Here is a 25409-nt window from a genome sequence, read left to right as displayed (position 1 = left end):
AACACTCCTGAGTTTCCAGATTGACAAAAACGTACACACACTGAGAGAACTGCATCGTACGCACAAACGATTAAACACCCACGCACAACAATGACAATGAAAAATCTAACCCAGTACTGTGGACATGCACTCCCGATAGGAAGCCATGCACATTCCAACAACTTGCATGCATGACTAAAGCAAAAATGTCTTTCTGATGAAAAGAAAATTTTGTTAAAAAATGAAAATGTTCAGATTAGTCGTTGAATAATTTAGGTTGAATTATTTAACAATCTTCTACATATTGACTTTGGGGTGCAGCACAAAAAGGAGCGCTCTGGAAACAGAAATGTGATGAGTCCATAAATCCTCAATACAGTCTTCCCTACAATAATCAACTTGTTTCTAATAATGAATTTTCTCCTTTTAAAGAAATATAAGTCACTTGGTGTTGGTATGTCCCACTGACACTGCATTTGGGAAGAATCGCACTATTAGACTATTACTTCTTCAATGAAAGCTTCTATCGTACTGATCATATCCATCCATCCATGTAGTGACACATCTGTCATGGCAACAGTGCGATTGGTCTCAGTCCTATTTCTTCACATATGTATGGTTGCACAGGACCCCTTGGTATCACATTTTTAGTATGCCGAGTACCCTTATTTTTCAGTATACAGGGTTATTGTTGTGAATATGTTTATTTTAACCCAACCACTATTTTTTCCAAATCTAAAAAATATATTTTATTTACTAAGCCTAGCGGGTGAAACGAGTGAAATCAAAAGCAACGAATTTAAAATGAAACAAATTGCAACTTTGTGGTCTGATAATTGGTGTTGTTATTTATGCCACTCCATCTGTCTACTTTTACACTTTTGAAAACGATTATTATAAACAACAGGTTCAACTTCATAATGACCATCCAAATAATGTCTACAGGTGCACATAATACGTAATAATTTTTTAAACAACTGCAATTTTTCAATAAACAATTATGAACATAATAATTGGTTATATTTATGATAAACATGAATATAACCAAAGATTTACTAATGATTAACCGATCAGTAAGAAAAAAAGCATAAAAATTAATCAGAATCACGCTGTTTTGGTTGATCTATTAATGATGTTACTGAACTGAGCACATGCTGCTCTGTGTTCATTTGTACAAAGATTTACGCCATGATCTATATAAGATGGCTATGAATGAGAAGTGAAACTAGGCTGGTCAGTGTGATCAGAAATTAAGACAAACAATGACAAGTGCAGATGCACTTGTTAAATGAATTATTAAGTCAAATTTATTTGGATAAAGAAGCAATTTCTGAGTTTTAATCAAAGCTATCTTAAACAGACCAGCAATCCTCATTGGCCTCTATCTGTACTTTGGTAGAATAGCAATGCTCACTTCAATGAGAAAGGCGATGGTTTAATGTGAGAGGCCTGAACCATTGGGGAGACATGGCACTATGTATTGGAAAGCAAATTTTTGTTAAATTGGAAACATGAATAATAAAACACATGTCTCTGCAAGTAGTGAGTTAGCTATGCAAAGCCTATCTGTGTGTCTATTTGTGTGTGCAAAAGTATATGCATATACGAAGGACACTGAAGGTTGTGTCATCCCTGCTAAATCTGATGTGGTATGCAGCAAGCTAAAATGTTGTGTGTACTCCCTTTGATTATTGGTATTCACTTCAAGTAGGTACAAAAATCCACTGTAACAAATCCATTGTCAAAAGTGATTAAGAAACTTCTGTCATTTTTATCTTGTTTTTATTTTTTTTACTACGCACCCATGGGTTTGACTCCCAGTTTCAGTAGGAAGTCAATATGACAGTGAGCTAAGAGTCCAGTGCAGTTTCTCTACTTCTGCTGCACGGGGTAGTGGGAGCATAGCAGAAATATTGATAGCCGTGTATAAATCCTCTAGGGGGTAGCCAGTGGTTTATGTTTATTGTTTAGCTCCTGCAATTCCCATGCAGAAGAAATAAGCATTAGCATACCACTGGCTCCTCATCAATTCTCGCAATGTGACACAAATTACAGAGCCTCTGATTGAAGGATGTTCCTAGAGAATGTGATCAAATTCCCAAGAGAATGAGCTGCGGGTGGAACTGAAACTGCTTCCACGCATTTTAAGGCACAATGAGAAATGGTTGTGTGTTTAATGCGTTGGTGAAAAATACATTTAAAGACACCAATTCTGAAAACGAAAAGCATCTTTTTCTTAAATACCCCTTTGTGTATTGTTGGCAAATATGTGATAATGAAGGTAATGTAGCTACCTATCAAATCACTTTGAGAGGCTTGCTAGATAAGTGGCGGAGTGCTCTAGCTTCTCCTTTGTTCCTGTTGCACACAATCATTGAATCCTTTCCTCCCCATACAACACCAAACAGCTTCTGTTCACTTGTCTTCTTGTGCATTAGCATTTGCATTGGCATTTGCACGCGTGTGTACATATGTGCATTATTTAAGATGCATGTGCATGTTACCAGATATTTCTAGTGTGTGCACCATCACTGCTGCTCCACATTCCTCCATAGTGGATAAACCTTTTCTGTGATTTCTCTGCCCTCCCTCCAATTCCCCTTCATCTTGCTTTTCAAAATCCTCCCTTTACTGCCAGGATTTAAGAAACAGTTAAGCTAGATTCCCTCGGCCCCTCCTCCCCCGAGTCATTTAACACCCAGGCAGAAGCAGAAAGCTTTGTTGTCGTGTTATGCAAGATTCCTCGTTGTGGCTGGGATATTTCTCTGCTTGCCTGACCACTTTGTCAGCTCTTGTGTCACCACACTCAGTCACTGTTAGCAACTGGAGAATTGGGGTCTGAGATGTGTTCTATCTGCTGGGCCAAAAGCTACCTGCTGTATGTGAACATAATTTATAATCACAGTGAGGTTTACTTTGGGGTGAAGTGCATGCCTTTTTTTTCTCTGCCACCGAAGAAACATTGATAGAGAGGCTGTCTACTGCGAAACTGGTGGACGAAGACGTAATTAGCACCAAGTGTCTATCTCACCGGTTTGGTAATTGCTTACAACCCCTAAGGCTGTTTAAACAAAGGAAACTTATTATTCAACTTTTGAGCAGATTGCTCCCTATTACAATCTAAAAAGACATTATCTTCTGTGATGTAAAGGCCATTCTCCCTGGGAAGTAAACCGTAAAATAATCAGCGGAGCTGCCTGTTGACTGATTATTTACTCAGGCGAGGCCAAAGCATAAGTAAACTAGCACGCGGAAATGAGTCTGGAAGAGCCAAACATAATGCAGGACTTGGTGAAGCTACTTTTTTGAATACGTAAACAGGTGCATCTGCCAGTTCTCAATATAAATATGCTGCTTATAGTACTAATAATACTGCATAGTATTTTTATATGAATAGTAGTATGATATCATAGTTTCACAAAAAAAAAAAAACATCATTCAGAATGAACCTTGTTTTTGTGGTACTATATTATCTGCGGCGACACTTGAGAAAAAAAATCTTCAAGACAGTCGACAAACTTTTTTTTTTACATAAGGTAAGATCTTCCAGACGGTTGGGTGCTTTATACGGCTGTTTTCCACCTACACGCTTCCTTTTCAAGGCTGAAGTCTTTTATACAAAGTCTGCAATAGACACTGTGTGCATTTTATTGTCTGATAAATGTCTGTGGGGGATATATAGACTATTGATTTCCAGCCATGTGGAATTGAATATACTTTCCAGAATTGTCACACATCAGTAAAAAGCAAAATAAAGCTGAAAAGGAGACCATGATGTCACCTTTATTATAGGCTTGAGGTTTTACCTGATAAAGCTGTGCTGTCAGATAGATGCCAACACTTGACAGAACATGTTTTTAAAAGAAAATTTTTAACTTGAAATTAAATGATTCCGAATTAATAACCACGTTAAATGTTATTGTTACTATTGCTTCTACAGTACTTTTCACACTGATGTCAGTAAAACTCAATTAAGTACCAGTTATCTAGTTATTGGTGTGTGTCTTGCTAGTTAATTAGCAGATGTTGAGTTGCTAGTTTGTAAATTACGAATGACTGCATGAACTGCGAGTTGTTCTCATTAACATTTAGGAGCTGTTGCTCAGACTGTGTTTACTCGTCAAATCATGAAATTGGGAAAATATTACATTAAAAAGTCATTATGATAACAATAGGCACATTAAATTTTTATTACAGTACTTGTCATTACCCTGTGTGTACCATCTATAAAAACCCATCATCTTTGCAGAAATTGTCTTTTTTCTCCTGTGAATGGGCTACCATCAGAGAGGTTATAGTTTCCAAGCCCAGGGAGGCCAAAGTAACCACAACCATAATAAAATAAATAAAACATTACAGAGCTGAACAGGTGGCAAGCAAATCCCATTCCAGAATACTAGTGAACAAATGTGTTTTAAAACTGCTGTTTAGGAAGGAGGAAAATTGGAAAGTGTTCACTGACCCCAGTGTTTCTCCTGCAGCAGGTCTACACACAAACTGCTGTTATATAACTGCACAGGTCTGCAGATGCCCTGCACATGAACCGTGCTGTGATTAAGCAACTTGCCACCTGACCCTCTTTTTTTCTTCTTTTCTGAATTAAACAATCCATGCATAACTACATTACTGTACCCAACCTTTACTTTAGCTTTAGCTGTTTACGTATAACTTAACCTCTTAAGCCCCAAGCCTACCTGATCTCCTGCTTTTTGCCCCCGTATCAGGGGGCGTTGGGGCTTAAGAGGTTAATATCAAATCACAACATCAGTCGCCTCTGTGTGGCTTTATATTGTAAGGTAGAGACCCTACAATAATACAGACAAAGCTACAGTGAAGCTGGAGGATGGACGTTAACTTTTTTCCACTCGATAAAAGTTACGTGAAGGTTCCCGATGGTTGTGGACAAATGCAATCGCATGGCAGGATGCTGTAAGCGGACCAAACTTCAGTCAGGAGAACAACTGAGATAATCCATCCACAATACGAGGTTAGTCATTAATATACTGCAACAACATGAGAATAGAGCAGCTGCGAGAGAATTCAACATTAATGAATCAAGAGTACGGAAGTGGAGGAAGCAAGAAGAATGAGATGAGTAAAGTATGACTTCTCTGACTGTTTTGTTTCGCTTCATGCACCTTATAATCCCTGCGCCTTATGGTTCGAATAATACGGTACCTATCTTTCTTTCACTGTATCACAAGCTAACTTTAGCCAATAACATGTCTGAGGAGCTTCAAAAGCAGTCAGTGTAGTACAAACAAGTGTATAGTTAGCAAGCCATTGAAGATTACTAGTACACAGCTTGAGACCTAGCATGAAGCGTTCTCATGTGTTGGACACTTTGTGCAAAGCATCTGATTTTGTTGTTTAGGAATGTTTAAGTTTAAAAGTACAGGCCTTAGTGTCATTAAAAGAGATACAAGCCAGTTACCTGATCAAGGAGCTGGTTGTATAGCTCATGACAATTATCAAAGATGTATTTATAGGTGGAGTCTAGACAGGCTTTGACGCAGTCCTTCACCACCATACTGGCTCTTGGTGGACTCTGGAGTTCTTGCACCTGCAAACACACAGAAATACATACAGTGGTTAAAAATTATGCCTTCACATTCAAACATCCTAGGTTTGTTAGCAGCCCATTCAACATGAAAATCATCCAGATAATAGACATAATGCTAGCAATCCTAATCAACACCTTATCACTTGTGCAAAGAAGGGCAACCTACTCTATGTACTATATATAGTAACTGACATGTAAGTGAACTAGCATTTAGGTACATGTGCAGTGTATCACATACTAACACAGGGACTCCACTGTTTGAGCAGCGGTGCATACTGGCTCAGCATGGCTATGGCACAGAATGAAAGCTTTGGTAACCTAAAGTGACAGTTTTCATTCCTTTGCTCACAGCTGCCATCTTAGCTATGCCTCAGTGCGCTAGCGCTACAACCCCACTCCCACAAAGAACGTCGGATGGAGCCGTGCTTTTCATATAGCAGGAGACAAGTCAGCATACACTTGGGGTTGAAGAAGGTAGAGGAAACAACCATAGCTGTTTATTGATGAATGAAGTTCAACACAACTCCACTTCTTTAGCCTCAACTCATGTGGTTGTGTAACAATAAATGGTTTGGTTTTTAAGTAGTAGAAGGTTTAAGGAGTAGAAGGTGAAAATTCTAATGTATATCAGAGGTATGCAAAGTGCTCCGTTATCATTTAGTGCAAGTTTATGTCTCTTTCAGTTTTTGCTTCAATTACATCCTTGTGTCCAGCTTGTCCACTGCCCATCCACCCTTCACTGTCACACATAAAAACACACCTTCATCCTGAAGAACGTGATGCTGGTCAGCAGATCAACAGTAGATTTCAGATCTTGGAGACGCTCTGGGTTTCCCGCAGGGAAATTATCCTGATTGAAAACAGAAAGAAAAATGACATAAGGAGAGAGGACATCTTGTTGGAAGCAGCCTTGTAACGTCACACACCTCCAACTACCACGTCATATCGCTTAGGCCAAAATATTGATTACAGAGCAATGCCCAGCAATCATAACAAAATGACTGTCTGTCTAATCGTTTAGTGGACAAGGGAGGTCTCTGCTGATGAAAACCTCTATTTCAGGGCCATGAAGTCATCAGGCAGTGCAAAGCACCGTGACGGAGAGCATATAAAGCCCTGACAGCTCAGAAGAAAGGCCTCGCTGGCCCATACATTATCCTACTTCTCCTACTCTCTCAGTGCTCTAATAAAATTTTGCTTGTTTTCAATCCGTCCTCTTCCTTGTCGATGAATGCACATGGGAGACTCAGGAAGTAGAGCCAAATCTTAACGCCGCCTTTAGGCTCAACAGCACAAGCGCAGTAGGGTTTTTTTATGCTAGACGATCAGCAGAGGCAAAACCCGTCTGACATCTTAACGATGTCAGCAGCATACAAAATTTAATTGGGTTTCCAAGAATACACACAATAGACAATTGAGGTTTTTTAAAAAGAAATGTTAAACACAACCCAGAGGCAGGTCTCTAATCTATCCAACAGAAGAAAATGCGGATGACTTGTTAATGTTTCACAGTCAGCCTGCAGTCTACCGAGACATTGCAGTATATTTCTCTAGACCCGTGATTAACAGGAAAAGTCCATTTTAGTGGTGAAAGTGTAGACCCCAATAAACAAAGCTTGACACACATTTTGCATAAGCAAATGTAGATCACGTATTCTATATTTGGCTGCTGAAGTGGGAAAAAAAGAGAAGAGAGAATCAGTAGAGGCTGTTTCTTCTTCAGATAAAACGCTGTTTGTGTCGCTGCCTTTTATATGAACAATACAATTCTTTGAGGGTCTCATCATTTCTCTCTAGATAAAAGATTGCATTCAGTTTACATTTCATAATGAAATTTATCCAGTTGCCAAGGGACTTTTTAGAGTTATTGGGAAAATACATGGTCATCAGTCACTTCCTTTGCCTTCTTTTTTCTTCTTATGTAGCCTTGAAACACAACATTTGTACCTATGAAACAATTGCTCTATACTGTAGTGTCACTATAGCCTTGAAACCTGGTGTGTGCGTATGTACTCAGACCACACAACAGCTCAGTATGTGCTTTAGTTGTTATGTGTTGGTACTGAGTAAAACTAAAAGACTGCAATAGGATTTGTTTCTATAAAGCATTTTTTTTTTAAAACAAAGGTAATTCACTGAGGCTGATGAATTTCTCAATTAACATTTAACCTAATCTGTGGTTTCTTATTTTAACAAAAGAGGCAATAACAACTCTTGGTATGAGAAGAAAATCATCTCAGAAAGAGCTTAAACTGCACTCCAGAAATGTTCAATTTTCACTATTGCCAGTCTGCCTTTCAGTGATAATGGAGGTCTGATCCATTCATCCTTTCATAATGCATTTAGGGAATATTTTAAATGTATTAATTCCAGCAGTTTCCTCAACTTAAAATTGTAATATAGGTGTGTAATTATGGTGACTAATGTCAAGTAAAATCAAGTGCTTGTTGACATTCACTTTAGCAGCTGTACAGAACATAGCATCTATATTCAAATATTATGACCTCACCTACCAATCTAATTTGATATCTGACAGCCTGTTTTGAATGCAGCTGGCATGTTTTTACAAGAAAAGGACTTTATTACTGATTACACCTGTGTAAAGCAAAGGGATTTCTAAAAAGCGGGCTACTTTAAATACCTCAAAATGGCCCATACTTGTCAATTAGTGTTACAAAGTACAAGATGTTAAATTCTAATCTACAAAATCACTCATGTATTACTGTTCAAGTGCTGCTGCTCTTAACTTCAGGTCTTTCTAACAGGAGCAACAGTGGTGGTGTAAGAATTTTGTCTAGCTCAACCTCTGACTCTGCTTGAAAACACAATGCTGCAACCAAGAGCTCATCAACAGAAAAACAAAGTGAAAAGAAAGGAGAAAAAAGATTTATTGTCCACAAATAGACAAGCATACTAAAAGTCTAAACATCCATCTCTGCTCCAGGAAGAAAGACATAAGCATTGCCTTACAAAGATGACAGAAAGTCCATTATGAGATGAAATGAGGAGTGAATGATGCTGATTAGCTTTTAGTTCTTTGTCTTTGCTCTAGTGTATACTGAAAATTATGTTGGGCCAGTGCTTACAATTAGTGCAAAATTCCAAAACACTAGCTGCTTAACACATAAAAAGAAAAGTACGACTGATGTTAGGAAAGGCTCGAAAATTCCACAGACAGTGAACAGTTACACTGATTTTACATGTGTCTGTTCTTTGGATACCCTCCAAAAAAACAAACATTTTTCCTGCTCTCCCTGTCACAGCAGCATGTTAAGTTTCCATTAAATTCAAATTATTAAATTCCTCCAGTCTATTTTTCTAAACTGATAACCTGCTAAACACCACTACTTTAGGTAATACCCAGACTATAGACAAGTACCTCACACAATCCCACTTAAAAAAAGGAAATTCAAAATTATTATTTTTGCCAGGTATGGAATGGAGCAAGTCCAGTTAATTGGGTGGTCAAAAGCAGTCATGCACTGGAACACATCATGGTAATGGTTAAATGGCCTGCATTTGTATAGCACTTTTCTAGTCCCTAAGGACTAGAGCGCGAGTGTAAAGCGCTTTACATTATTATTATATTATTATATTCAGTCATTCACTCATTCACCCATTCACACACTGGTGATGGCAAGCTACATTGTAGCCACAGCTGCCCTGGGGCGCACTGACAGAGGCGAGGCTACCAGACACAGGCGCCACCGGGCCCACCCACCACCAGTAGGCAAACATGGGTTAGTATCTTGCCCAAGGATATTTGGCATGCAGCCTGGGATCGAACCACCGACCTTCTGATTAGTGGCTGACCTGCTCTGCCACCTGAGCTACAGCCAAGTGGAAACAATACACTCTGACCATGAAGACATGTGGTATGCACCTCTACATTTGCATGTCCATTGCTATAAGGTATAAATACTGCATTTAGGTTGCATATTAGATTTTATACACCTTTTAGATTTTCAAAGGCCTAACTTAACCTCCAATAAAAGTAGTTTTTAGTTGTTTTGCTGTTTCAAGTAGACTGAGGTTTATGCCGTAATATACTGAACTTGTTTTTTTTCCTGAGTATGTCAAATTTATAAGAGACCCCAAAAAGAACCAGAGAACACTGGTTAGATTATATTTCTCATCTGACCTGAAAATGCCTTGAGCGACCCAAGGACAAGCTCAAATGCTACTGAAGGGGATGTCTGGACTAACTTATTTAGTCTGCTGCCACTGTGACCCACCTCTGGATGAGCAGCAGAAAATAGGAGAAAGTACTTCTAAGCCCTTTCTACACAATAAATCCAGCCAAGGTTATGAACATTGAACGCCAGTATCTCGTTCATTCCACTTTAGTTCTTTCTGTGCCCTTTCGAGAAATAAATTCAGTTGGCACAGAAGTTTCTTATTCTCTGCATTCTGTGAAAGGTGACACTAGCTCTTTTCTTCCGCTTGGATTTTTTACACTTTCTGCCATGAATTTCAAAGGGCTGGCTCTGGATTAAGCAGGTTCTGCTCTGGAAAGAACAAGATTACTCTAAATGCGCGCAACAATGCAGGCGTAGCTTTTGTTTTCTGAATGTTTGCTTTGAAGCTTTGAAATGATGTTTGGGTGCTATGTGGGAATCATATAAGGGTAATGTTTGAATAAATGCAAATGCTTTAACAAAATCTTGTTGGTATTAACTGTTAAGCATTTATTTTTTGTTTTGTTAATTTGATGCTTTATCCAATCCGTAAAAAAGGTGTTAGTAAAGAAAGCTGACGTAATAGTGCTGTGGAAAGCTACAGGTGCATTATTAGATTTTTTTTCCCACAGGTTTTGGAAGCAGACAGAAAAAACTTTTGTTTCCATGAAGTTCTACTATACAGAGTTTCATTTTGAGACTATATGACAAGACTTAGTGTTGCTCACTGAACAAACATCACTTTATATCAAACTGCCCAAACTCAGCCCACATCGTGCTCTAAATGCTGAGATTTTATGCACGACCCAGTGAACCCCAGTGAAATCCCAGCTGGGACAGACTGGCCATATGAGGTGTCACCGTGTATCAGGAGTATCAGACTAAAGTTGAAGGGGAAGAAATGCATATGTAGCAAAATGTAGGGTGGCACTTGCAACCTGGCTCCCTCTCTGCTGATTCAAGTCCTCTGTTTTACAAAAGCAAACTCGATCTCCCTCAGAATGTCATTATAGGGAAATCCATACTGTGAGCAGGCGGAGAAGCCAGATCTGAATCTTATTACTGTCCAATAGTGGCAGGCGGGCTCTGTGGGATGGCTTCAGAAAGTGAGAGAATGAAAGAGAAGGTATAAACTGTGTGTGGATGTGGATGTGTGTGCATGAACCACTGGTCTGTGGCAAGTTTGACAAGAGAGCAGCAGGGCAGTGCTGGCAGGTGAAGCCAGTGCGATATACTGTGACTTCTCTCAGTGAACGTGTCATTGCCAGATGACCAGGCCATCTGAAAATAAGAGAGGCCATCTCTCCTACACTTAACTCTCTCTCCTTCTCTGTCTACCACCCATATTTTTTGTCATCTGTTACTCCTTCCCGCTCTTTCCAAATCCATCTCATTCCTTCCAAATGTCTCCCTCTTTGTCCAAATCCTTTCTCCTCCAACTCCTTCTCTGCTTCTTTCATCCACTTCTCTTTCCAAATCCTCGTGATCCCTCCCTCACTGTTTGCAACTTCATTCTCCGTCTACCGTTTAGGCGCACGCCGCTGCTTTTCGGGTGTGTCTTTAATCACATGTGGCTTCACACTGATGGCTATGGCAAAGAACAGGGGGACTGAAGCAATCACCCACTTAACGACACATTGCCTTTTGTGTTATATTAAAGGTGAGTGGGTCATCTTTCAGCTACAGTTCACTGTTTCCTGCCTCCAGCTAGAGAGAAGCGTGGAACTCTCAGGTGCATACCTGTGTGTACATGGCAGTATAGTGGGCTTGTGTGCGCAAATATATTAAATAGACAGAGAAAAAGGGGGAGAGAGAAAAATATGTGTTTGTATTGTATATTTGGATGTGAGCAAATCTACATGCACAGGGTATGGAGGGTAAGGAAAATGGTGAAAAAAATGAGTGTGTGACTAAGTATGTGGTATGTAGCAGGACGAGCTCTTAAAGATTATATGCTGGAATTTAGAATTTTAATTTAAAATATGAAATAATCTGTATCCAGATAATAGTCTCAGGACAACTGAAGAATTACTCTCTTTTTGTATCAACATTTCTTAAAATGCACATCTCATGACGATACATAAAAAAAATTAGGATGTCTTGGATGCACAATGATGCAAAACCACTAGACAGCCAAACTAACTATATTCATATTTATATTGATTAAAACTATTATATTAAAAATTAAACATTAATATTGTTTAAACGCCCATACAATGATACTAAAAACAACTGTGTAACTGTTGTCTTTGCACACTTTCATACAGTTATTGTTCAAACCACTCTCTATCGGCATGACCTGGTAGTAACAGTTTTGTTAATTTGACAATAAAAAGAGCACATAATCAACAAGTTATAGAATAATTTAAGTTACATTACTATTGCAAAGAATTCATTGTAATTTTCTATGATATATACCGGGATAAATATAACTTGATAAGGTGAAAAATAGGTGAACTATATGGTCATCATGGTGATACTGAACAGCTAAAATACATAGATGGAGAATTGTCATAAAACAATCATAACATGATCTATTACAGTGGGACTGAGAGAATTAACTATTGAAGGAAGAAGTCATGATAGTCCCAGAGTTTCAGAAATTATGTGTACAACAGCATTTCTGACATTCACTGTCTTTGAGCTCCTAATTCACTAAGTAATTAAAAGTAACATATAATAAAACTAATGCAGACATTGTGTTGCAGATCTTGGGACACATTCATTGAGATATGTTAAATTGCAATGTATTATATATTTGGAATATGGTTAACAATATATCTGTTTTTCTTTATTTACCTATATAAATATTGGTTTTTGCATGTACGTAATTTTATACACAATATATTTTTCTACTTCAGTAGTCAGTGATACATCTATCACTGCGGAGAAAACAGCAGAAGCAAGACAACATGCCAGTGAGGTCATAGAGACGTGTAATAATGTATAACGGTGAGAGCAGTTTACATCAAAGGCGTTCATGCTATGGCTTTAACAAGTCAACCAGGAAATTTTTACATAAAGCAGGACAATCAGGCTCACAGAAAGAAGCTGCCTGATGTGCACTGTTCAGGAACAAGGTCCAGGCAAACGACCCTGATGTATGAACCAATATCACACAATAAATAGGCGCACAAGTGTTACCTCCACTGGGCTCATATAGTGAAATGATATTTCCCACCATGTGCAACAGACAAAATATTAGAAGCACGTTTCCCGAGACCAGAACAGTTCAACACTAGGGTCACTATACTATAGATCTGAATCGATATCTCTATACCATAGTATTAAGAAAACTGATAACATCTACAAAGATTTATTACAGGACACTTTAAAGGACTGAACTAGCTTGCACACGTAACAGACATTTATAGTATTGCCTCATGGTACAACATTTTGATAAATCGTAACTTTGATTGCCAGTAAGGCAATCTGATTGTTCCTTTAGAAAACATAATTAGTAGGTTGTTCTTTTCTGCAGTCTGTCCCTTGCTGCTAAACTGTATAGTTAATTTAATGAAGAAGTTTCTGACGCTGGACACTGCAGATGAACCATCAAAGGAAAAAGGAAGAAGACATGATTGCCTCATTAATTAAGAGCCCAGTTTAGGATTTAGCACTTATGAAATACATTTGTTCTTTATAACAGTAACAATAAATTCATATTTGTCTGCAGATTATAGTCTCTGGGTAGAAAAAAAAATGGAGCTAACAGCCTACTTTATAGATATTTTCAGGATGTCCATTACCAGAGGCAGAGTGCTGGGCACTCTTTACTGGATCTCTTTATTGCACTAAGTGGACCACTATTTTTGAGATGATGGCCTCTTGACATTGTGGGCTGATTACTGATGTTTATGTGCCTGGATCTACCAGTGGCTGAGAAAACTGCAAAAACTGAGAGGCCATGTTTTTTGTACATTTGATGCAACAATTTTGTTAATTATGGCATCAACAATAAATGCCATAATGCCTATGTCTAAATATAGACAATGTATATCTATAATTATTCTTTTCCAGATCATGCTTTTTAGGTTTTCACTTCTTTTAGCACAGCTTCATACTATTAATATTGTACATAGTCCACTTGGTAAATGTCATCCTTGGCATGACATCACAACATTTACCAATGACATTTACCGCACCTTAAGCCCCAATATTTTGCGCATTTAACACCTTTGCACTTGGGATTAAGATCCATCTAAGAAGGAACCGTATCCAAGAAAAAGAAGAATCCACATGCATTTGGCATTAACAACAAAGTGTCACTGTGCCACACTAGATAGTCAAAGGAGAATGTAATCCAAACAAAGGTGACTCCACCTGGAATTTGTGTTGTAACTTAGACCATCTTTACTCCAAAAAGGAACATAGAAAAGAAAATGCCAAGTGATGAATAATATTGAGACAGACTCACTATTCTCAGAATATTTTGCCTTAGTCCCAGTCCTTGTATCCAGAAGGCAGTTGTCTACTCCCTAGAGTGTTTTGTCCTTCAACCGTATCACTCCTTTGTTTTACCTGTGTATGACTAAGTCTTTGATCTTGCCACCCCCAGGGCTGTCTTCCAGATCTTTGATGTTTTTACCTTTTGTATCTATTTAACACATATAGGTATCCCCTGCCCCTGTCATCTTCTTGTGCTTCTGTATAAACAGTATGATTTCTCAGAGGTTTTGGGTCAGCTTACCTTACAAGACTGACATTCTGTGCTGGTAAGCCTAGCATATGCCTGAATACTTTAATAAACATTCGAACACAGCAAGTACCTTTTTTTGTAAAAAAAAAAAAAAAAAAAAGTGTAATGCTATGGCAGTGTATTAGATGAGAGACATATATTACCATCCAACAAATACACTCCCTGGCTGCTCCATTAGATATATCTGTTCAATAATTAGTTAACACAAATACCTAATCAGCCAATTAGATAGCAGCAACTGCATTAAGGGATGTAGACATAGACAAGATGACCTGCTGAAGCTAAATTGAGCAACAGAAGGGGGAAGAAAGGTGATTCATGTAACTTTTTACGTGACGTGTTGAAAGTGTCAGATAGGCTGGTCTGAGTATTTCAGAAACTGCTGATTTTCCCACACAATCCTATCATGCCAATTTCTGTTGTGACATTCAGATGGTAGAGCCAGAATTTGGCATAAACAACGTGAAAGCATGGATCTTTCCTGTCTTTTATCAACAGTTGACTTTGGACGCCTTAATACCAAGCAAGCACCACAAACATCACAGCAAAAGCGGGTTAAACCCAGTAGTAGACAGGTATACTTAATAAAATGCCTGATGTGCATATGTACATATGTAAAACAAGCAGATATCAAACTGTCAAACATTACCAACATCATATTTTTGTAGTGACAGATGCCACATAAACATGACTTCACACAAACACACACACCATATGTAAAAATCGAATACATACCCGGTATTTGGAGAGGTCGATCCTCAACGAGTTGTGCAGCTGGTCCAGTAATTTGACAAATTTCTCCCTCTGCAAGGACAGAATTGTATAATTCAGTTTGGAGTATCACCTCAAAAGTATTGTGCCTAAATATTTCTAACACTGCACGGTGTGGAGCATATCTTCACCCTAGTAATTCAGTTTTATTTGCTGGAACAAGATTTTGTCATTTTGCAATATTGCCAGAGTCAGCTTGCTGGCTAAAAATATTATATGATGCCTTACAACATTAACTTCTGAGATGTTGCTGATTTTATACAAAACTTATCTTCCACTAGAACTATTAAAAACAAATAGTGAAGTCAACAGTTCAATATCAGCTTGTAGAAAAGTACAACATGTCACTTAAGTCTGACTGTTGCCAATAGAAATTACATTTTTATATGAACACTATATTACACTACGGTTGGCAGACAGCAAGAAAGTATTATGTGTACTTACCCCAAAGTTAGAGGCAGCAAATCGGTCTGAAGCAGAGGCAGTGGTTGTGGTGGTGGTAGTGGGATGGGCGAAGTAGGAATTGATATTAGCAAGCAGGTTGCTCATCACTGCTGGCACCCCAGGACACATGTATTTGGCGGACAGACAAGAGAAATGCCTGAGAAGAGGAGAATAAACAGCTATTATCCTACAACAAGTGGTTGAGAGAGTAAGAAAAAAAGGCATGATTTCTTCACAAGGGAACGTAAAACAATTACATGAAAAAGCACAACTTAAGATCCCACATCAACTGGGCAATTTCAGAAAGAAGCATCAACACGCACTTACATAGTGGCGAGAAAATGCATGTGCTAAGTTACAAAGGTTAGAAAAAAGGCTGAAAAATATTCTGTGCTACTGCAGTAACCACAATAAAAAAAGAAAGTGGGAAGACATAGAGCAGTAGAGTATTTCCTCATCATATTTCAGCTTCCTATGGCTGAAGGGAGAGCGTATTTTAATGTTCCAAACAATTACTTCTGTTAGAAGAGTTAGTTAGTGCAAGTAGACCACTGCCCGTGTTCATGCAGTAAAATGTGTCTTCAATGAGTATCTATAGAAAATTGTGTCATAAATCAGACTGAGCTGTATAACCTATACTGTTAACTACATAAGGCTGCAAAGTAACAGATGGAGCATATAGGTTTAATAGTAAATCAATGGAGGTTCAAAGGAGGAGAAATTAAACGTGTAAATTTAACTGAGAACCATTAATCCTGTAATTTTAAATATCACAGAGATAGACTCCGGCACAGTATTTGAACTGAAGCTGAAATCAGCCCAACAAAAATTAGATCTCAGTACTGGATGGAGCTTTAAAAATAAAGCAAAGGAGGGGGTGAGGATGGAAATGAATGAGAGCTATTTTACTGCTGCAAACTTGACATCTTCCTGCTACCTTTTCTAATCTCCCTAGATCCTTTTTTGATTCTGTGACTTTTAGACTACACACAGTAACAGCGGCACATGCCACTTTGGATTTGGCATAAACTTGCCCTTTCTCTCTACACACATCTGAGCAGCGCTACCCAGCAGTAATTAAGTGGTGGAGCCTGAGAGGCCTAGTTTGAGCAGGGATCTCTGCCTGAGTGAGGAGCATATGCTCCTTTTAACACTCCATCCTGCTGCTCCACAAGCCATTTGGAATGCATCTTAAATCATAATGCAGCAGGATGTTGTTATTGTAGATAGTATACCGCATATAAAATTAATAGGTGCAATAATCTGTATGTTTACTTTAATGCATCTCAAAACCATGCACACTTGAGCTGCCTTTTCAGCCTCAAGCATGACCCATAGCAAACAAACATTTGGATGCATGAGAGCTTAAAGCAAGATCAAATGTTTTAGCACCACTACCTTTGAGGCAAATATTGTACTTCAGTCTTACAGCTTTAGATACTATCTTAAAGATTACAACTTTGCATGACCTTACATATCACCAAATTACATTTATGATAATTTAAAGTATTACATGTTAGTATTACATGAGTTGGAAAAATATTTAGGAACCAATTGATTTGTCACTGAGTCGAAATCTGGGCTGTAAAAGAACTGGACAGGTTGTCTCATCTACTTCTACTTGCCTTAAAGCACTGAGTTGCTGCCATGTGGTTGGCTGATTAGGTATTTGTATTAACTAACAGTTGAACAGGTATATCTAATGACGTGGCCAGTGAGCTTCAAGGCACAGCGATGGGGATACACAAATACATACAGGACTCGATGTGCTGCTGTAGCCAACAATGCAACGCAGTTAAAATTAGCTGAAGCTTAAATGCCTACAATGTGCACATTAATGCACATTACAATATTACTATTGACGGAATAGTAAAGATGACATACATACATATATGGTCTCATTTAAGGTTTTGAATTCAAGATTTTTATTTTTAGTGGTGTTTTTTTCACATGGTGGTATTATGAATTTAATCCGGTCGTAAAGTCTGACGTCACTAGCCGTGTCTGGGCCTAAACTCCGCTGCAGGTCCATACATCAAACGATCACTATGGCATTACTGAGAGTTGAAAAACTGTCTAAAGTCTTTCATCTTTAATAAAAATGATTAGCGTTCTGCTCTACCAGGTGTAACAATTGAGTTTAACATCCAGGCATCCATGAAAACAGAGTTTATGACATTTAACTGAGTTAGAAGTTAGCAGGAAGTTAGCTTGCTAGCTTCTATCTAAATACAATATAGCATGTCCTGACTGCGGGGTTTTGGAAACAAATTAAAACATACAGCTCTGCTATCACTTCCAACATAAATGAAGACAGAAAGCTAAACAGCAGTGACGTTTGTAGGGTTACTGAAGTTTGGCTAGCTGGTATATAATGATGTGCTATGTGACCGCTAGCGATACAGCTATGTTAGCATAATATAAACAAGCTAACTTTTTTCCACTCGATAAAAGTTAACGTGAGTGTTCTCGGTGGTCAGGAACAAATGTAATCACATGGCAAGATGCTATAAAAGGACCAAACTTCAGCCAGGAGAACAACTGAGATAATCCATCCACAATACGAGGTTAGTCATTCACAGTGTTGGGACTAACGCGTTATTAAGTAACGCGTTACAGTAACTACGTTATTATTGTGGTAACGAGCACGGTAACTAGTTATTATGCCAAAATCAGGAACGCGTTAGTCGTTACTGGGATTTAGATAGGGTCGTTACTCGTTACTTCGTGTGGTGGCTATCGCGGAGCTTCCACAGATTCAGTAACATTAGCAAGTGGTGGAGGCAGCAGGTGGATGAGAGAAAGGGGACGCAGAAGGAAAAGAGACCCGAGGCGGCCGCCGGTCCAAGTGTGAACTGAACTTCAGGTAAGAACTGCAGTCTATCTGGGTCAGATATAAACCAAGTTTAGGTGGAGTTTATTTTCGTTACTCGGACTTTTTCTGTACTGCGTACTAGCTAGCATGACGGAGTTTCTATACAGCTGGGTGGGTGCTATGAAGTTAATGATGTTGAACTTTATTTTGTTCATAAGTTATTAGAGTTGCCAACCGTCCCGTCTGGTATTCAGAGAAAATATTACGCGTTTCTTATTGAGGTGAAAAGGAACAGTTTGTCCCGTAATTCAGCTACAATGAAAAAGGCACAAAGCTGGAGTTATTCTGTGTCTTTGCTGCACAGCTGCCTCTTCTTCTTTCATTCTCCCCCCTCCCTCTCCTGTTTCTACTTCAATCATGAAAACTGATCAATGATCAGCTGATCGGCTCTCTTGTTTGTTTATCGCCCACTTTGCGCCAGAAAGAGGAAACCAGCCGATGTCCCGTTAAACAACAGCAGCACGTTTAAGCTTGATCAGCTGTTGTTAGAATTTTTTTAATATTAATTTCTAGTATCAGCTGAGGTTTGCTGGAGCCACAGCTGCAAAAAAGCTGCTGGTCATGATATCGGTTTGGTTATCTGGTGAGAGGGAAACATGAAGATGAAACCAGGAGATGTCCTTACTGAATCATCAGAGCTGAACAGGTGATGGAGAAACAGGTTTACCTTTTAGGTGACATGAATGAGTTGAAGGGAAGTTATGAACTGTTTCTGAGAGACAGATAACCCCAGGATCCTTTTTTAGGTAGCTGACAGCTGGTAACTGTGCAGGTGCGGATCTAGCAAAGTTTTGCCAGGGTGGCCAGGTAGGGCATTAACAGGGAGAGGGGGGCACAAGGAAATACTTTTCTTTCTTATTCTTATTTAAAATGTCTAGCTTTTAAAAAATAAAAATAATAATCTGAATCTTACAACAAACGATTGATAGATTGATGCATATATACCATCAAAACAGTGTACATCACTGTCACAACAGCGTTTGTTTTCATTCAAAGGCTTTATGATTTTTCCTATAATGGCGGGCCGTCTCTAGTCAAAATGCCCGGGCCGATTTTTTGTCCCAGTCCAGCCCTGTATGCAGCTCATCTGCAGTCTGGTGTTACCTACATCTTCCTATTCAGAAGGCAGAATTTCCGAGTTCTGAGTACAATCAAAGCACCACGACTGCAGTTTTTGTGTTGGATGTAAAAGTCGCACATGACGCTGTGACGTAGGCTAGAATCATGGCAGCAGTCAATGACGGTCCAGGCGTGGGATTTCTCTCGTGGAAATATGCACATTATCTTTTCCTTTCTATTGGTAGGTGGCACAGTGCACTTGTGGCAAGTAAGCAAGCTAGAAGACTGGCAAAGTTGTGGAAGCAACACATTAACAAGAGAATTCTGAGTAAAACCAAAGTTACTTTCCCTAGTAACTAGTTACTTTGAAAGTAACGAGTAACTTGAAGTAACTGAGTTACTTTTGATAGAAGTAACTAGTAATGTAACTAAGTTACTATTTTAAAGTAACTTACCCAACACTGGTCATTCATATACTGCTGCATGGTCTGGGCTGTAGTTACATCCTAAGGTTTTAAAAACTGAGCTTAAATAAATGATTAGCAGTAATAAAAGCCGAGGGAGGTCAACAGTGATCACTGACTGTTTTAGGAGCTTTTTGAGATTAAATAGAAGAAAATACATAACATTAAACATGTTAACTCCTCCGTGAATCGCAACCTTATCGTGGTGGAGGGGTTTGTGTGTCCCAGGGATCCCAGGGGCTATGTTGTCTGGGGGCTTTTGCCCCCTGGTAGGGTCTCCCATGGCAAATTGGTCCTGGGTGAGGGACCAGACAAAGAGCGATTCAGAAGACCCCTATGAAAAAAACACCGAGGGAACAGTTTACCCTGCCCGGGATAGGGTTACCGGGGCCCCGCCCTGGAGCCAGGCCCGGGGAGGGTGCCCGAGGGCGAGCGTCTGGTGGCCGGGCCTTAGTCCATGGGGCCCGGCCGGGCACAGCCCGAAGAGGAGACATGGGCCCATCCTCCCGCAGGCCCACCACCCGCAGGAGGCGCCATAGGGGTCGGGTGCATTGTGTGCCGGGTGGCGGCCAGGAGCGGAGGCCCTGGCGGACTGACCCCCGGCTGCCAAGACTGGCAATAGGGACATGGAATGTCACCTCTCTGGTGGGGAAGGAGCCTGAGTTAGTGCGTGAGGTTGAGAGGTACCGGCTAGATATAGTCGGGCTCACCTCTACGCACGGCTTGGGCTCTGGAACCAGTCTCCTGGAGAGGGGCTGGACTCTCTCTCAGTCTGGAGTTGCCCCTGGTGAGAGGCGGCGGGCTGGGGTGGGTATTCTAATATCCCCTCGGCTTGCTGCCGGCACGTTGGGGTTTTTCCCGGTGGACGAGAGGGTTTGTTCCCTGCGCCTTAGGGTCGGGGAACGGGTCCTGACTGTCATCTGCGCTTATGCGCCGAGTGGCAGTTCGGAGTACCCAGCCTTCTTAGAGTCCCTGGGGGGGGGTGCTGGAAGGTGCTCCACCTGGAGACTCTGTTGTCCTGCTGGGAGACTTCAATGCTCACGTGGGTAACGACAGCGAGACCTGGAGGGGCGTGATTGGGAGGAACGGCCTCCCTGATCTGAACCCGAGTGGTGCTTTGTTATTGGACTTCTGTGCTAATCACAGTTTGGCCATAACGAACACCTTGTTCGAACATAAGAGTGTCCATAAGTGCACGTGGCACCAGGACGCTCTAGGCCGTAGGTCGATGATCGATTTTGTAATCGTATCACCAGACCTGCGACCATATGTTCTGGACACTCGGGTAAAGAGAGGGGCTGAGCTGTCAACTGATCACCACCTGGTGGTGAGTTGGATCAGGTGGCGGGGGAGGACGCTGGACAGACCTGGTGCACCTAAACGCGTAGTGAGGGTGTGCTGGGAACGACTAGCAGAGGCCCCAGTCCGCGAGATCTTCAACGCACACCTCCGGCAGAGCTTCAACAGCATTCTGAGGGAGGCGGGGGACATCGAGTCCGAATGGACCATGTTCAGCGCCTCCATTGCCGAAGCTGCTGCATTGAGCTGCGGCCGCAAGGTGGTTGGTGCCTGCCGTGGTGGTAATCCCCGAACCAAATGGTGGACACCAGAGGTGAAGGGAGCCACCAGGCTGAAGAAGGAGTCCTATCGGGGCGATCGTGGCTCAAGAGTTGGGAGTTCGCCTTGTAACCGGAAGGTTGCCGGTTCGAGCCCCGGCTTGGACAGTCTCGGTCGTTGTGTCCTTGGGCAAGACACTTCACCCGTTGCCTACTGGTGGTGGTCAGAGGGCCCGGTGGCGCCAGTGTCCGGCAGCCTCGCCTCTGTCAGTGCGCCCCAGGGTGGCTGTGGCTACAATGTAGCTTGCCATCACCAGTGTATGAATGTGTGTGTGAATGGGTGGATGACTGGATGTGTAGAGCGCTTTGGGGTCCTTAGGGACTAGTAAAGCGCTATATAAATACAGGCCATTTACCATTTACCATTTATCGGGCTTGGTTAGCCTGTGGGACTCCGGAGGCAGCCGACAGGTCAAGCGGAATGCGGCTCGGGCAGTGGCTGAAGCAAAAACTCGGGTGTGGGAGGAGTTCGGAGAGGCCATGGAAAAAGACTTTCGGACTGCCTCGAAGAGGTTCTGGCAAACCGTCAGGCGTCTCAGGAGGGGAAAGCGGTGCTCTACCTGCACTGTGTATAGTGCTGGCGGAGCGCTGCTGACGTCGACTGAGAAAATTGTCAGGCGGTGGAAGGAATACTTCGAGGACCTCCTTAATCCCACTGACGCGTCTTCCAAGGAGGAAGCAGAGTCTGGGGATGAGGGGAATGACCCGCCAATTTCTGGGGGCGCGGTCACTGAGGCAGTTAAACAACTCCTTGGTGGCAGAGCCCCTGGTGTTGATGAGGTCCGCCCCGAGTTCCTGAAGGCTCTGGACGTTGTAGGGCTGTCCTGGCTGACACGCCTCTGCAATGTTGCGTGGAGATCAGGGGCAGTACCCGTGGATTGGCAGACCGGGGTGGTGGTCCCCATCTTTAAGAAGGGGGACCGGAGGGTGTGTTCCAACTACAGGGGGATCACACTCCTCAGCCTCCCCGGGAAAGTCTATGCTAGGGTGCTGGAAAGGAGAGTTCGTCCGCTAGTCGAACCTCTGATGCAGGAGGAACAATGCGGTTTTCGTCCTGGTCGCGGAACACTGGACCAGCTCTTCATCCTCTCGAGGATACTTGAGGGTGCATGGGAGTTTGCCCAACCAGTCTACATGTGTTTTGTGGACTTGGAGAAGGCATTCGACCGTGTCCCTCGGGGTGTCCTGTGGGAGGTGTTGCGGGAGTATGGGGTGTCTGGCCCATTGCTACGGGCCATTCGATCCCTATACAACCGTTGCAAGAGCTTGGTTCGCATTGCCGGCAATAAGTCGGACTCGTTCCCGGTGGGTGATGGGCTCCGCCAGGGCTGCCCTTTGTCACCGGTTCTTTTCATAATTTTTATGGACAGGATTTCTAGGCGCAGCCAAGTGGCGGAGGGCTTTCGCTTTGGTGGCCTCAGGATCTCATCTCTGATCTTTGCGGATGATGTGGTTCTGTTGGCTTCATCGGGTGAGGGCCTCCAGCTCGCACTGGAGCGGTTCGCAGCCGAGTGTGAAGCAGCGGGAATGAGGATCAGCACCTCCAAATCTGAGGCCATGGTTCTCAGCCGGAAAAGGGTGGAGTGCCCACTCCGGGTCGGGGATGAGGTCCTGCCCCAAGTGGAGGAGTTCAAGTATCTCGGGGTCTTGTTCGCGAGTGATGGGAGAAGGGAGCCGGAGATCGACAGACGGATTGGGGCTGCAGCTGCAGTAATGCGGACGCTGCACCGGTCCGTCGTGGTGAAGAGGGAGCTGAGTGTAAAAGCGAAGCTCTCAATTTACCGGTCGATCTACGTCCCTACCCTCATCTATGGCCACGAGCTGTGGGTAGTGACCGAAAGGACGAGATCGCGGATACAAGCGGCGGAAATGAGCTTCCTCCGAAGGGTGGCTGGCATCTCCCTTAGAGATAGGGTGAGAAGTTCGGCCATCCGGGAGGGGCTCAGAGTAGAGCCGCTGCTGCTCCACATCGAAAGGAGCCAGCTGAGGTGGTTTGGGCATCTGGTAAGGATGCCCCCTGGGCGCCTCCTGGGTGAGGTGTTCCAGGCATGTCCCACCGGGAGGAGGCCCCGGGGCAGACCCAGGACACGCTGGAGAGATTATATCTCTCGGCTGGCCTGGGAACGCCTTGGTGTTCCCCCGGATGAGCTGGAGGAGGTGGCTGGGGAGAGGGAGGTCTGGGCCTCTTTGCTTAGGCTGCTGCCCCCGCGACCCGGCCCCGGATAAAGCGGATGAAGATGGATGGATGGATGTTAACAACACAAAGGCCATATTAAACGCAGACTACTTTAGGCCTGAAAGTAGGATTCGTCACGTCATCACTTAATGACCGGATAGGATTCAAATCCACAGATTTGAGCATGTCTAAGAGTTGGGCATTGAGACTGAAAACAGACATTTTGAAACTAAGAACATCTTGCTGAGTGAGTCATCACTTCCACAGAGTTATGTGGAGTAACGGTAGCAGATTTACTCCCCCTTCTTCTTTGTGGAGCGGACACACACACACACACACACACACACACACACACACACACACACACACAAAAAAACACAAACGTGTTCTCATTGGGAGGCCGAGTTAATTACTCTGCTTTCAGCCTCCAAATTACCCAGGAGCACTTGGGGTTAGGAGAGCAAAGTGAATGATGCAAAGAGAGTGATGATGGCATCCGCTGAATTCCCATGGTGCTTTTAGAGCTGGATCTCCTGAGCCTATTTTCAAGAGGGAAGACATTTGCCTCCCCTAAAGTTATCCTGCTTTGGTTTTTTACTAGCGGGTGAGATGTACTACACACTCACATATCATTTAATGGGTTCAGATAGCTAGGAAAAATGAGGGGAAAAAAAAGATGATGAGAGATGCGGACAGGGAGACAGGGGAGTGGTGATAGAGTGCGATGAAGAAAAACGAAAATAAGGGAGGGGTATGCCGTGAGTTGTTGTAAAGGGCACCGGAGGGAAAGTGAGCCTTCACAGCTGCTGTGATTTATGCAGTCATGATGTCAGGAGTTACTCGGAGTCAAGGTTCAGTGATGAAGAAAACAGAAAAGTAGGACCTTTCATAAATTCCTGATGAAACATAATGAGAAACACCATGGTTAAACAAGGTTCAAGCCTGAAGCATTAACTCCACGTGATAAAGCGGGTAATCAGGCCACTTACTGCCCTTAAATAATGTGGCTATCCCTCATATGATACAATGAACTGTCACAGTGAATCAACAACATGTCAGCTAGCAACTCTCCATCAGTTTGCTGCACCAATATGATCCAACATGTCAACAATGCTTGTGCTATAGTTGGGCTGTTGTTGTAGCAGCTGCACCCCTTTCTTGTGTGGATATTCTATGATAACAACTGATGGATTTTGGAAACAATTAAAACTGACTTAGGTTAAAAAGGTTAAAAAGAAACTCAGCTGCATGTTTGCCCTACAGGGCCAGCAGGAGAAAATATAAAGTCCACAGGGTTAAATCATAATCGCTAAGAGAGTAGGTGGTGCGAGAATCAAACATACTCAGAGGTCAGTGGTTAATAAATGAAATTAACAAATTTTAAGCAAATAATTTGAAAAGAATTCTCAGTCCTGTTTGATCACTTGATTTTCAAACTTGAAAGCAAAAATATGAGTTGAGCCTTCCATTCAATTTGCCAACAATCTGTGTGTAATTAAGGTCTGATTTAGTTAGGCAGCAGTTAATTACGTAGTCAGCGAGTGGGACTGCCCAACAAGTGCAGGGGGAAGAGAGCTTAAAAGAT

The 25409-nt window shown here is 41.8% G+C and overlaps 1 protein-coding gene across 3 annotated transcripts in view; it reads right to left on the bottom strand.

The window, feature by feature from the left end:
- unc13c (unc-13 homolog C (C. elegans)) overlaps positions 1-25409 on the bottom strand; it is a 119467-nt gene that overhangs the window by 46017 nt on the left and 48041 nt on the right. For all 3 annotated transcript variants that reach the window (XM_085154659.1, XM_085154669.1, XM_085154678.1), the window contains exons 13-16: positions 15635-15791; positions 15155-15223; positions 6303-6392; positions 5414-5542 (exon numbers count right to left, since the gene is read on the bottom strand). In XM_085154659.1, coding sequence (XP_085010785.1) covers positions 5414-5542; positions 6303-6392; positions 15155-15223; positions 15635-15791 — 445 coding nt within the window. The remainder of the gene's footprint in view (positions 1-5413; positions 5543-6302; positions 6393-15154; positions 15224-15634; positions 15792-25409) is intronic.

Source organism: Neolamprologus multifasciatus, chromosome 1 (assembly GCF_963576455.1).
Source record: "Neolamprologus multifasciatus chromosome 1, fNeoMul1.2, whole genome shotgun sequence".
In the NCBI taxonomy this organism is placed as follows: Eukaryota; Metazoa; Chordata; class Actinopteri; order Cichliformes; family Cichlidae; genus Neolamprologus; species Neolamprologus multifasciatus.
The sequence above is the reverse complement of the archived record's forward strand: the minus strand, read 5'-3'. Positions and strand labels throughout refer to the sequence as shown.